Raw genomic sequence first — 13674 nt, 5'->3', positions numbered from 1 at the left:
TCTGCTGTCCTCCACCCCACCGAGTTAGCCACGCCTCCTCGATGATCCCTCCTGTCACATTTATCCTCTGGCAAACGGCGGCTGATTGTCTTGCTGTTGGTCTGCCAGGCCTGGAGCTATGTCTTACCATCTTGAATGCATGAATGAACATCTGCCCGGCTTCTAAGTACCAAACAGACCAAGACCAGCCTCCTAGGTCAGTTCCCTTGCTTATGGAAACTGCCACCTACCAATCTGGAGCGGTTTGCCTCCTTCTTCAGTCTCTCCTTGCCCTCTGTGTAAGGAGGCCAGCTTGCCAGCCAGCAGCCAGGGAATGCCTGAATGTAACAAAGCAGCTGCAGTCCATAAGTAAAATAAATTATAATTTTCTAAAACTGCAAATGCTTCATACAGTATCAGTTTTTTAATAACTCAACATTGACTTAGGAGTACCATACCTTTTTCTTCTGAAGAGACATTGTGACGGTCATCACTAGCACAAGAAAAGAAAAAGACTTTTAAAAACTGATACTAATTTTACATAAAATAATTACGAAAATCTTCAAAATGATCATTATATTGTTTCTCCAGAAATGTTGCAAATTAAAGAACTCTCTCCCTCCTCAATGGTTTTCCTGCCCCTCTCATTCTCCACCTATGGGCTGACTCCACCTACAGCCAAGCCAAACACACCAATAGGGCTTGTTGGATGTGCACCTGACCCCCTTCTCGTCCCGTCACACCCCCAGGAGCCAGCACCACACCTTCAAGGTTCACAGGATTGCCATTCCATGCCCAGCCATCTGGCTTTCCTCTGTCCCGTCCCTAGGCACACAGTCCTAACGGCCCAGCCTGCATTGGCCTCTAGGCCCTCCATCTGGTTCCGTGAGTCATCCTCCTTCTCCCAGGTCGTCTCATTCTGCCTCTCTGGCCTCTTCCCTCAGATATGGCACCCTGAGCACTGAGGGCTCTAGAAGTTCTCTCCCTTGTCCTCACCACGGCCTGAACTCTCTGTGCCCTACGCACATGGTCTCCACTCTCCTGCTCCCCATTCTCCCCTGGACTCAAAGCTACCTGGCTTCTGCTCTCCCACGCTACCAGTGACTCCTGGCCAACAGACCCAATGGGCCCTCTTCAGTCCTTAGTGACTATGGCCTCATTAGATGAAGTAGGTGGCGTGCTTCTCCATGGCTTCCACGTCCCTTCTTACCTGGTCTGCTGCCACCTCCCACCTCCCCTGTGGCAGTGACCTCTCCCCTCTCTGTGTGCTTCATCCACTGGCTCCATCTGCTCCAGCCTCCCGGGCAGCAACGTGACCCGGAGTCACCTCTGCGTACCCTCCTCTTCCCACCTCATACTGCCTCATGCGCCCTTCACACCAGGGTTTCCCATCCTAAATCTGCACCTCCTTCCCAGGCCTCTTCTCTGAGTTCCAGGTGCCCGGGGCCTGGGGGGCACTTCAGTACTTTAAATTAACCACAGTCAGCACCTAATCGTTGCTTTCCATCCTCATCAGAACCTGCTCCTCCTTACCTGCCTTTGCAGAGAATCACATCCCTGGGGCACCTACCTGGAACCTCCGGCAATCACCAGCTCCTGCCCCCTCTTCCTCATCAAGCAGCCAATCCAAGTCCTCCTGAGCCTCCCTCTAGACATCTCTCAAATCTGTCCCCTCCTTGGCATATACTCTCTGCCTCAGTTTAAGTACGTTCCCTCTCTCTCTCTTCCTCTCCCTCTCTGTCTCTCATCATTGGCTCTCACCTGGTTAGTTGTTTATAATTTTCTCATACTTAGTATACATGCCTGCAGTCTCCCTCTCTTGGTTCATCATGTGACTATCAGTGTGATCTAATCACGTCTTTGCTTATACCCTTCTGTGGCTTCTCAGTGCTTTCTGGCTAAACCTAAGTTCCTAGGCAGGGCGCACAAGGACCTCCACCTGCTCCCTTGTCTCCCACCCATGCGCTCCCCCAGAGTGAAAGATCCTCAGTGTCCCAAGCACACCCTGGATAACACACACACACATATACCACTCTCTCTGTATCACAACCCCAGCCAGGGTCATTGCCTATGGCCTTGCAAGTCATATGCCCCAACTCTGGGGGCTCCATGAACATGCACTATGATGTTGGGGCACCCCCTGGAGTTGTGTGTGCATATAAGTAACAGCCCTGCCCTCCCCTTGATGCCAAAACTCCTATTTATCATGTAAGAACAGCACTTCTCAAAGTATAGTCTGAGGAACATTAGAGCTATATGAGGTACCCTCTAAAAACAGTTGTTCTGGGCCCACTGAATCAGAATCTTTGATGAATAAATGAAAATACAGAAAGAAAACAACAATGATGTTAATTGCACTTATACGTGTTTAAAATCTTTATTTTCTCATTCAATCACCCCAAAAAGCCTCTGAAGGCCATTTTACGAATGCAGAGAGAGGTTCAGACAGGTTAATTAACTTCCTCAGGGTCACAGAGCTAACAACTAGAGAAGGAGCACTTGACTCTAGGCCATTATGACTTCAAAGCCCACGTACTTGCCTGGCCCAAAGCCTTCCCCGCCCTGTGCCCACCACTCCACCCCCAGGTCCCAACCCTGGTTGCAAACTGAGGACCAAGACCGCAAAGGCAGCAGACCAACTGCTTTCCCTTTCCCTCCTCTTCTTCCCCCAAGTCAGTTGGGACCCCCAGATGTTGTAAACCTCCTTGACTCAGGATTTTAGCTGGTAAACTTCCCCAAGTATTTGGTATTTCCCAAGCTCCATGGTTCTAGGAAATACACACATTCTCATTTTCAGACTTAAATCCTTTTGTTTTTTAATCCACAACTCTTGCTCAAAAGGTCAGGCTGTGGTGGTGAACTTGTAATTGGGAAATGCTTCAAGAAACCAAGAAAGGCTAAAATATGGTTTTTAATGAAATTTATAAAAGGACAAGCCAAACATGACATCTTTTTTCTCTAGACTCCTACCTCTTATAATGCAGTCACTATGCCTTTTAATTTGAAGATAAGTATGAGAACATGGATTGAAAGTTGGCCATTCTTATTGCACAAAATATGCCTGGTTAAAACCCACTTCTGTGTTCTCAACAAAACTGTGTTTTTCTCCTTACTAGCACTTTCATTTTCCCCTTTCTGCAGCTGCTTATCTGTTTCCAGACATGTATCCATCTGCTTAGATATTACAACTTTTGCTAAAACCCAGAAAGCCTCTGCATAAAACCTTCATTTTCTCCGTGAAGTAGATGAGATGTCCAAGATGAGATTAGTGAGGCTGCGGGGTACAAGGCCAGCTCCCGGCACAGAAACACCCACACGAACGCCAGGACAGCGAAGGGGGAGGGGCTTAGACGCAATGAGGAGGAGCCCGCCCCCAAGGCAGCTCCCGCCCCCAAGGCAGCTCCCTCCCACCCCCACCCCCGCGCCGCCTCAGGAAAGCCACATGGGGCAGGCAGACCCTAGTGGACCCAGAGGGCTCCTTGCCACTGCATGAATGCTAGGTGCCCGCCCTCTCTTCTGTCATGGACACTGTTACCACCATGGAGAGAGAGCACCCATTCCAAATGTTTTCAGTTTAATTCAGGGACTAAAGATAAGTAGGAAAGGGGCATGGACATCTACTACTCAGCACTTAAAACTCCTTAAATGTTGATGTGGACTCCATCTATATTACTAGGTAGAATTTTACTGCAGTTCCAACACCAGCATCAAATATAAATGTTGCCTCATACCTATCGGCTTCCAGGCCCCAGACTGGCACAGCCCCTTCCCTTAGGGGAAGGGGGAAACAAAAACACCCTGCATCTTGGCACAGTAAAATCCCTGAGCTGCTGCAGGACAGAAAGAACAGGCTTAAAAACCTCAAAGGGCTAATATTAAATGAGGGTGTTTATTGAATGTTTGTTGGAAAAATGAGGATTCTATGAAACTATGTGCAAATGAGCAAAACCAAATGTCGGAATTAAGTCATAGCTGCAATGAAATGAAACCTAAAAGCAATACCAAATCTTCATGTAGGTGCAGGACCTTAAAACTTACAAAGTGCTTTCAGACCCACAAGAGCACCAGCTCCTCACATGAACTCTGCCGGGAAGGCAGGGCAAGGCCTGCCATCCCCACGTGCAGATGAGGACACTGCAGCTCAGAGGTGCCCAGTTACGTAGCCAAACCCGCACGGGCCGGTGAAGGATGCACGAGAACCAGAATGCCTGGACAGGCTGATATCAGGCATAAGAATGATTTCACCCAATCTGGCTCCATAAGTAATAATTCTCCACCCAAATATTTTTTAACAATACTTAAAGTAAAAATAAAACCTTAACATGATAACAACTTGTATTTGTTAAATGTTTACTGTGTGCTGGAAATTAAGTCAAGGACTTGGCATTATGTCCATTAGCTCATTTAACCATCACGACCATCTTTTAAGTGCCTGACACTGAGTTAGTAGTATCCCCATTTCACAGAAGAGAAAATAATGCTCAGAGATCTTGGGTAACTTATCCAAGAATCCTGGTCCATCTGATTGGAGAGCCCAAGCTTTTACCAGTACAGTTTTACAACAGAAAGCTAAAAATTCTGCCAAGTAGATAACGACAAAACACCTTCCCACTAAGGCTCCTACTGCCTATGTTTTTAGGCATACATAATACGCCCCAAATCCTCGTCTAACTTTTCACCAGAATTAAACCAAGCAGTATTTTACTTCTTTTAGCCCCTATCAACCTTCTAGAAAACAGACCATAACAAGTAAAGTAAAACCCATAAGTAAATCAGTTAAAGAAAGTGGAAAAGATTTTATGTTAGTCACAAACCAGAGTTAAAATGCACAATCATGAAATAACTATACTTCCTGGGGCATAATCGCAATGCAAGTAATATTCTCTATAATATAGATCTCTTTTCCATCAATTCAAATTAACAAACGCCTATTTACCATATGACAGATGCTGCGCTAGGCAGAGGGGATATAAAAGTAACACAAAACACATGAACCCTGTGCCCAGGGGGCACCCAAATGGAGGAGGAGACAGATCAGAAAACAAATACATATGTATACGATGCAGGAAGAACAAAATAAAAATAAACATAAGCTATAGTGTTAGCCCAGAGCAGGCTCTGAAGAACTAGGAAGAACCGAGCTCTTATGCTAAGATCACAGGCACGTGACTGACTACACAGCCAATTAAACCATGATGCTAAGGCCATCTTGCATTTTCAAAGAGTACTGCATCCCCACAAACAGGATCCTCCAGCTGTTAGGCTCAGAAAAAGCTGAACATGAAAGGAACCTACAAGATCTTCCAGTCTGATGCATCATTTTACAATGGGAGATGGGAAAATAGGAGAGGGCAAGTGAATAAATACCCAGGATCACATAGCTAGTTATAAGCAGACACAATCTCACAACTTGTCTTAGGTCTCCTGGCTTATCAATTCATTCATTCAGCTAACACGTGTGGAGTGTGTGTGCCAAATATGAGCGAACAAAGCAACTGATCTGTGCTTTCCCCAGCCCAGCAGCCTGATGGGGAAGCCTGACTTCCTGTATCTAAGACAGGAAGTGCTTTGAGAGAATGACAAGAGAGCTCCTCTAAGATTGAGGAATTGGGGAGGGCTCCCTGGGGAAGTGACATTTAAGCTGAGCGACAAAGGACAGCAGAAATGGACAAGAGAGAAGGACTGGGAATAGTGGGGGCAGCTCCTGTCTGAGACAGGAAGGAGTGGATCAAGGTCCAGGAACAGGAGGAAAGCAAGTGTGGTCAGGGGGAGAGAAGCAGGAGATGAGGAAGGTCAGGGAGGTGGAGAAATCCTAACTGTAACCAAACTGATGGTAACCCCAAGGATGCTAAGTGGCAATTATTCAGTCTGCTGAGTAGTATCTATATTTCCATCTTGGGAAGATTGACATCTTAAAAGCAGAGGAGGAAGTCAATAGTGCAGGGTCCCAGAATCTGCTGTCCTCAATGTCTTACATGGGGACCACGTGAACCCGTGCAACCCTCTGACAACCTGCAGGTTAAGACACTGCTTGTGTTGAGTCCAGAGGCCTAAGCATTTCCCCAAAGAAAACCTCAGTCCCCCAGGCCACAAGAGCCAGTCCCCCTGCCCAGGCAGTTGTAGTAGTAGGTGATAAAAACCTCCCACGGGGCTGTGTAACTTTAAAACACACTCCAAGGAAACTGTCTGCATTCAGAACTGAGCTCTAGAAGCCAAAAGTCCCCTCCATACAAGCCAGGACAGAAAGACTTCCATCCATGCCAAGCTCTCCAAGACCAGCCCTGGGGTAGGTCAGAGACTCAATAAAGGGAAGGTGGGGGCAGGTGGAGGAGTGGGGGACAGGAGAGATGTGGGTACCCTAAACCACCAGCTGTCCAAAACCTTGAGGATACTTTCTGAACCAAATCGGCTTCCCATCATGACCTAGTTTCTTCTCTTCTTTCTTCCCAAAGATCACCACTTCCAATCAGCTTGCCCACAAAAGAAGCCATCCTATGGGTCTTTTTCTTCAGTGTTCAGGTCCCTGAATGAGAGCACAGTCTTGGGTTCCTCCAAAGGTACTCAGTGCTGGTAAAGATGGAAAATCCACAGGGCTGGCTCAACAGGCTGGCTCCTTCACCTACCCCTATCCCCTTTTTAAATTTCTCCAATAGGAAAAAATAATGGTGGAACTGGTAGATCTTTGGGTACCAAAAGGCTAAAGGATTCATTGCATATTATTTGTAATAGGCAAAAACTGGAAACAACTACCATGCTCATTAAGAGTAAGAAATGGATGAACAAAACATGATATAATCATATAATGGAATATTATGAACAATGAGAATGAAAGAACTGCTTACACACAACAATGTGGATCAACCTCACAAACATAATGTTGCATAAAACAAACCAGACATGAAGGTTATATGCTATATGCTGCTATTTTTATAAAGCTTACAAATAAGCAAAATTAATCTCTCATTCCTTTGGGAAGGAGAAACAGGACTGTGAGTAATCAGAATATGAGAGAGGCTTCTAGAGTGCCATATTTTATGTATTGACCTGGGCAATGGTTACATAGATGTGTTCACTTTGTGATGTGCCACTTAAGATGCTTGTGTTTTCTCTATGATTGTGTACACACACACACACACATGGGTTTTCAGCATCTTGGAAAAGGAAAGTATCTAGAACTTTGGCTTTACAGGCCACAGTTGTGAATGGAGAATAACCCTGGCTGGTAGGGGAGCAAGATGAAGAGGCTAAGTGCATTGAGGATATGGCCTAAAAGGCAGCTAGCTTTTTGGGGTGGCAGGAACTGGGGGAAACAGTTTCAGGGTTTACTCCCTTCCTCCTTCTTGTACCTGTCAGTGAGAGCTTAGCCTAATGTACTCCAAAGGGAAGTGGGGCCAGGAGAGAAAAGGGCTGGGGACCAGACTGGCAGGGAGAAGGGAGGCCACTGGGACATTTCCAGCAGTGAGAAGACAAGGAGGGAAGGAGGAAAAGAGAAGAAAGAAATCCTGAGTGAACAAGGAGAGCTCTCTGAGCTGAAGATGTGTGGGGTGGGGAATTGCCATGACTCAGCCCTGCAGAAGGAATTTCTCTTCTCCGCTCCTTGAGCCAATAACATCTCATGCACACCTGGATTAATGGAGTTATTGCACTGCTCTGCGGTAATTTGTTTACAAGTCTGGGAACTGATAAAACAATGAGTGCGAGCGAGGGGGTGTGTATAGCCAAGGATTCCACATCCCCAGCATCTGGCACATGGTTTGGCATAGAATTTGCACCGAAAAAAAAAAGTTCATTGAACAAATAAATGACAGAAAGACTAGGGTAGACATAAAGACTCTATTCCTCAGTATTTAAAAAATCTGTAACAAACAGCTTAAATGGTCAAAAATATGAGAAGGGAATGCTGTGCAGCTACTAAAAATTACAAGCAATTTTACAGCTTACAGAGACATGCACCTCACCCTTGGCTGATACTGAATTTTATGGACTTTGTTGCCATGCTGAAACATGAAAATGACACATTAGCAACAATCTCCCTGAAGAGGCCAGGAAGATCAGAGATGGAGGACTAAGGAGTTTTCGTGGAAATAGGTGGGGAGGGTACATATCCTACAGTAATACCAACAAGGGCTGGTAGTTCTGGGTGGCCAGCAGAAAAATTCGGTTAGCTCTGTTTGTGAAAATAACTGTGTTAATGTCACATACTATATTTCAATTCACTTCCTCTCTTTATTGCTTTGGCAGGGGGAAAACTTCACTTCTAGCAATAATTTAAAGTTCTCTTTAACAATCATTCCCAAGACTTGCTGTTGGGTGAACACCTCTGTAAGAAGAGTTTTTGATTTTCAATGTGGACTCAGTTCGTGTCCTACTGTGGTTTTGTTCATGATCCGAACGTCAAGAAATCAAATAGTAAAACCTATCTACACACAGCCTTGTCTAGGCTGCCTTCCTGATTGCAACAGTGTTTTAAAGAAAGGACAGTGGCAGAAAAAACAAACCTCCCTCCTCCCGGTGAGAAACTGGGCCTAATGTTTAATGATCCACGAAAAACTGAAGTCGTGGACACTTTAAACCTTGGCAGTCTCTCCTTGTTCTAGTTGTTCCTGTAGAAACTTGGTTTTGCAGCAGTGACTGTCCAAAAAGAAAATTTTCTGCAGTCTGAATCCTTGCTGAGCGTTTATACACTGCTTTTGGGTGACTTCCTGCAAGCGCTTAACGGCAATGAAAGGATTACCTAAAGGATATATTACACAAACCGCCCATCACACGTCTTGCTGAAACACCACATCCGATGCTAAAAGCCTCCTCCTGCAGATGACAGTAACTCTGGAGAACACGCCCACAACATCCTTAGAACATCCCCAAACTAGCTCTTAATAAACATTCCCATGTAAAAAGCAGCTGCTTTTAAAGCTCTGGTGAGGGACGCCTGGGTGATTCAGTCGGTTAAGCGTCTTTCTTCGGCTCAGGTCATGATCCCAGAGTCCTGGGATCGAGTCCCACATCGGGCTCCTTGCTCAGCGGGGAGCCTGCTTCTCCCTCTGCCTGCCGCTCCCGCTTGTGCGTGCTCTCTGACAAATAAATAAAATCTTAAAAAAAAAAAAAAACTTAAAAAAAATAAAGGTCTGGTGACAAACAGAAGCACTGGCTACCTTTACAGTTATAGCAGAAATCCTTCAAGCACTGTTGACTGGAGCCTTCTGTGAGCGAGACGTTGTGTTAGCGCCACATGGGGGGTGAGGGGCTGCCGGGGGTGGGGCCTCCACGCATCGGCAAGGGCGGCGTTAAGGGAACTAATTCTACCCTCGACTCAAACAATTTAAAAGCCGAGAGTGTTCAGCAAAACCCCGGGCACCCTCCTGGAGCGAGTCCTCTTCCAGGTACAGAGGGCGCAGGGGCTCCCGAGAGCTGAAGCCCGGGAGCTAGGGGCAGATGAGGACAGCAGAAACCGAGGCTCGGGGGCGGGGAGTCACCGCGGAGGCGGGAAGCGCGCGAGTCCACCCGCGGGGAGCAAGGGGGCGCCGCAGGGCGACCTGCCCTCCCCGGCACCCGCCGGCGACCCGCAGCCGCCTCCACCAGAAGGATGTGAATACGCCGGGCCCACCTGCCACCGCTGCGGCGCCGAGCAGCAGGCGCCCAGGAAAGCGCGGCCGCTGGGAGCCGCAGCGCCGCGTAGGCCCCGCCTCTGGGCCGGGAGCGCGGGGCCTCCGGAGCTGCGCGCCCCCGCCTCCCGCGCGGGCACCTGCGCGCGCCCCCGCCGCCGCCGGCCTTACCCAGGTGCGGCCCGCCGAGACCGCGGAGCCAGGCATCGAGGGTCCGAGTCGGGCCCGGGGGGCGCACTGGCTCCCCACGCTCTGCGCCCGCGCGGGGCAGGCGCCGCCCGCGAAGTGTGCTTTGTTTGTGCGGCCGGAGCGGGGATGCCGGGACGGGAGTGGAGCCCTCGCCCCCGCCGGCACAGGGCAAAGGGCAGAGCCCGGGAGGGGCCGGGGGTGCCGAAGGGGGCAAAGCCTCTTCTGCAACGCGTCGACGTTGGGCCCGGCCGTCCCCCGACCCTGCTCTGCCCCTTCTCCTTCCGAACCCCCCAGCCCCGCAGATGCGCTCACCTGCTCTCCACGACCCCCACGCCGCGGTTCATCGTCGCTCTGCCGCTGGGAGGGGGCGCCACGCGCGCCCCGGGCTCGGCGCTCAGTGCGCACCCGGGCGGCTGCTGCAGGGACTCGCGTGCGGAGCGCTGCCCTGCACACTCGGAGGCGGACGACGCTGCGCGGGGAGGGAAGAGGGCGAGCGAGAGCCACCGGGGGAGGGGACTGACTGGGAGGGGGTGCCGGGCGCGCATCCGCAGCGGCGGCCGGAGGCTGCCGAGGCTCCGGTAACGGAAACGCACGCTCGCCGGCGGCCCCGCGCGTGCACACTGGCGTGCACACCAACGTGCACACTCGCACACGTGCGTGCGCACACCGGCCCAGCCCCGGCTGCTTGTCGGCGCCCTCGCCCCGAGGGAACTCGGCTTGATGACCCTAAGCGGCGGTTTCTGTGAAGAAGGACCCGCGCCATTCTCTCAGGAGGGGTCAGAGAGCTCAAGTCACATGGGAACTTTTTAAAAACACCCCCCCCCCACGAAGGGGTTCCCAGATTTGCTTCTTAGGATCTATAAACCCCCTGAAATTCTGTCAGGTTTTGTATCTAAAATACAAGTGCCTGGAATGAGGTACCACAGCTTTTATCACATTAACGGCTTCGAGACCTCCCCCCGCCCAAAAAAACCATAAAGATGGATGGATTAAACCAGTGGTTCCCAAACTTTGCAATGTATTAAATCACCCAGAGAGTTTTTTAAATAGCGATGCCCCACGTAGCATCTCACACCAATTAAATCCGTGAAGTGGGACCCAGGCATCACTATTTTTTAAAAGTTCCCATGTGATTCCAATGCTCAGGAAAGCATGCGAACCACTGCCTAGACGGTTGGTGATCCTCACCACACACTGTTCTCTTTTACCCCATTTTTCAGCATAGTTGCTTGTCTGTTTTCCACGAAGTGGTGGCTGTCACAGCACCTAGCCCAGGTCTGGCTCACTTCAGGGCGACTGCAGGAAGGAGGCAAAGGCAGAGTCCAGGATGGGTCCTCTAACTGGCAGCATTCTCTTTGCTGTTCTGAAATTCTCCACAGACTGAAATACCCCTGACCTCCTGGAAATGGCCTCATGTAATGCTTGAAGCTGGGGAAGAAAATGGCTCATTGCAGCTTGAAGAGACATCTGTCTTTGAGATTCCTCCAAAAGGCTCAGCCCCCCGCCTGCCTCACTGTGACTGGAAGGTCCTGTGCTGGCAGTGTGGGTGAGCACAATCAAAGTCATAACCCCTACTGGTGGAATACCTGTGAGTTCAACACTGTAGTCGACACTTTATATTCTAAGAGCTGTCCTGGCACTGTTACTGGGCCTTGGTGTTCTCCGCCAAACATCAACAATTTCGCAGAAGATCAACACCAGACAAGGCCTCTCTGGGACCATGATGGATCAAGACAAGAACAAGATCACTCAGCAATCATGTCGGAACACAGACAAAATGTGAACATGGTCCAAGCCACAAAATACCAAACATACAGCTATCCTGGCTAATAAGAGGGACTGCTGCTTCTTGGCCACTCATGCCCTTAGCCTTACTCGAGTCTGCCCTCTCTATGGCTAAGATTTATGAAGATACACATTCATAGAACTACCCCTGCTTTCTTAAGCCTGCCCCCAAGTCAGTTAACAAGAGCCCAGATCCTTTAATGATATTTTCTAACATCCTCTCACTGAGATACCTTTATGGTGTCCCTCACCAATGAGTAATAAATCCAGCTTGTATAACTACAGGTGTATTCCAAGTGGTCTTTGGCAAGAGGACATTAAAAATAAATTATCTTGCTTAATCACTGCAATAACAACACAAGGTAAATATTACACCCTCTTTACATATACGCTAACTGGGGTTCTAATAGATCATATAACTGGAGCTCACACAGGGCCACCAGCTGTCAGTGAAAGCTGGTTCATGTTCACATGGGCTTGTGGGGAGCCAGACTAGTCTGTTGCCTACCCACACAAACTTTGGCTTCCAGATGAGCCTGAGCTCTAACCCCAGCTCTGCTATGGGAATTTGAGCAAGTTATTTAACTTTTCTCATTCTCAGCTTCCTTGCCCCTCCCCCCAAAGGGGGGATGTCTAAGAACTGGTATTTTTTTAATTGAGATATAATTGACATATAACATTGTATCAATTTCAAGTATACAACATAATGATTCCATAATTTGTATATATTGTGAAATGATCACCACAATAAGTCTAGTGAACATCCATCATGGCACATAGTTAACAAATTTTTTTCTCATGATAAGAACTTTAAGATATACTCTCTTAGCAACTTTCAAATATATAATACATTATAATTAACTATAAGGAATTGGCATATTTTGTATAAGCTCCCCAAGTGGCCCAACCCAGCACCTGTTGGCCCACCGTGGTTTGGGATCTACTGGCCCTATACTCCCTTTTCCTCTTTCCCATTCACTTCTCAACCAATTGTAACATTGTTCCTGACCCACTGCCCACTCTTGCTAAGGTCAGCAGTTACCTTGCAGCTGCTACATCTGAAGTATACTTTTCCATATGCTATTGACTCACTTGACCATTCTCCCCTTCCTGAAATTCTCCTTCTTTGGCTTCCAGGAGGCCCACGTGGTATGATAAGCAACTGAGGCCCAGAGAACTAAAACACTTGATCCAACAGCCTGTGAGGCACTAAAGCCTGTAAACAACCATGTGAGTGAGCTTGCAAGTGGATCCTTTACCCCAGTTGAGTCTTTTCATGACTGCAGCCCTGGTGGGCCAAGCTACTTCCAGATTCCTGACCCACGCAAACTATGACATAATAAATGTTTGTTGTTTTAAGCTGCTAAATTTCAGGATAATTTGTTATGCAGCAGTAAACAACTAATACAAACAGGAAACAAGATCTTACGGTTAGTGCAGTAGAATCACATCATTTGCACTTCAACTTAGGTAAATTCAACCTTAGTTGGTTTGAAAAAGAGGGAGAGAGAACAATTTACACAGTGTCGACAATTCTGCCTTCTATTCCAGTGAAATAACAGGATAAGATGAAAGAGGTGGGTCTGGTTTCATTAATCAGTCTGTTCCAGTCCTGGGCACCTCTCACAGAGGAGAAAGTCTTGATGGTGGCTGTGCAGCTCATATTTTTAACTATCCATATTTAGTACAAAGTGGGGGAAATGAGGCTAATTCACTGACTTGGGTTCGATATATAATGTAGTCAAAATAACCCCTGAAATCCCTTAAGTAATCAGGACCTGAGCCCAGAAGTCCCCAAGCAAAGAATAGTACTGACCTTAGGCCAGGGCCACCCTGGAAACTTGCTTCAGATGGCCCCACTGTGGCCCTCCTCCATTCGTACCTCCCACAGGATGAGGAGCCAATCAATAAGGCCCAAGGGATGTGCCCTTCTGGAGACTGTTCCCCCCCCCCCAACTTATAGACCAAATTCAGGGGATAAGAGATCCCAAATTCCCTGTCCAAATGGTCCTGAGCCCATTTCTAGGGCCTGCATAGGCCTTTTTCCTAGGTCCAACTTTCTGTGGGTGGAGCATATCACCAGAGTGTACAGGCCAGGGTAAGAGACACCAAGGGCAGC

General features: G+C 48.3%; 1 protein-coding gene across 2 annotated transcripts in view; it reads right to left on the bottom strand.

Annotated features, from left to right (window-relative positions):
- LOC123863662 (uncharacterized) overlaps positions 1 to 10251 on the bottom strand; it is a 31522-nt gene extending 21271 nt beyond the window's left edge. The window contains exons 1-3 of one of the 2 annotated variants that reach the window (XM_045903467.3): positions 10083 to 10251; positions 438 to 472; positions 231 to 317 (exon numbers count right to left, since the gene is read on the bottom strand). In XM_045903467.3, the coding sequence (XP_045759423.1) occupies positions 231 to 317; positions 438 to 472; positions 10083 to 10114 (154 nt within the window). In that variant the 5' untranslated portion in view covers positions 10115 to 10251. The remainder of the gene's footprint in view (positions 1 to 230; positions 318 to 437; positions 473 to 10082) is intronic. The other variant, XM_064585780.1, reaches the window with a different exon arrangement.
- Positions 10252 to 13674: the final 3423 nt, after the last annotated feature.

The sequence above is a fragment of the Mirounga angustirostris genome, unplaced genomic scaffold, assembly GCF_029215605.1.
Source record: "Mirounga angustirostris isolate CCGP_5_RB_7025 unplaced genomic scaffold, mMirAng1.0.hap1 SCAF_1, whole genome shotgun sequence".
Classification (NCBI taxonomy): domain Eukaryota; kingdom Metazoa; phylum Chordata; class Mammalia; order Carnivora; family Phocidae; genus Mirounga; species Mirounga angustirostris.
This window is presented reverse-complemented; position numbering and strand designations above follow the sequence as displayed.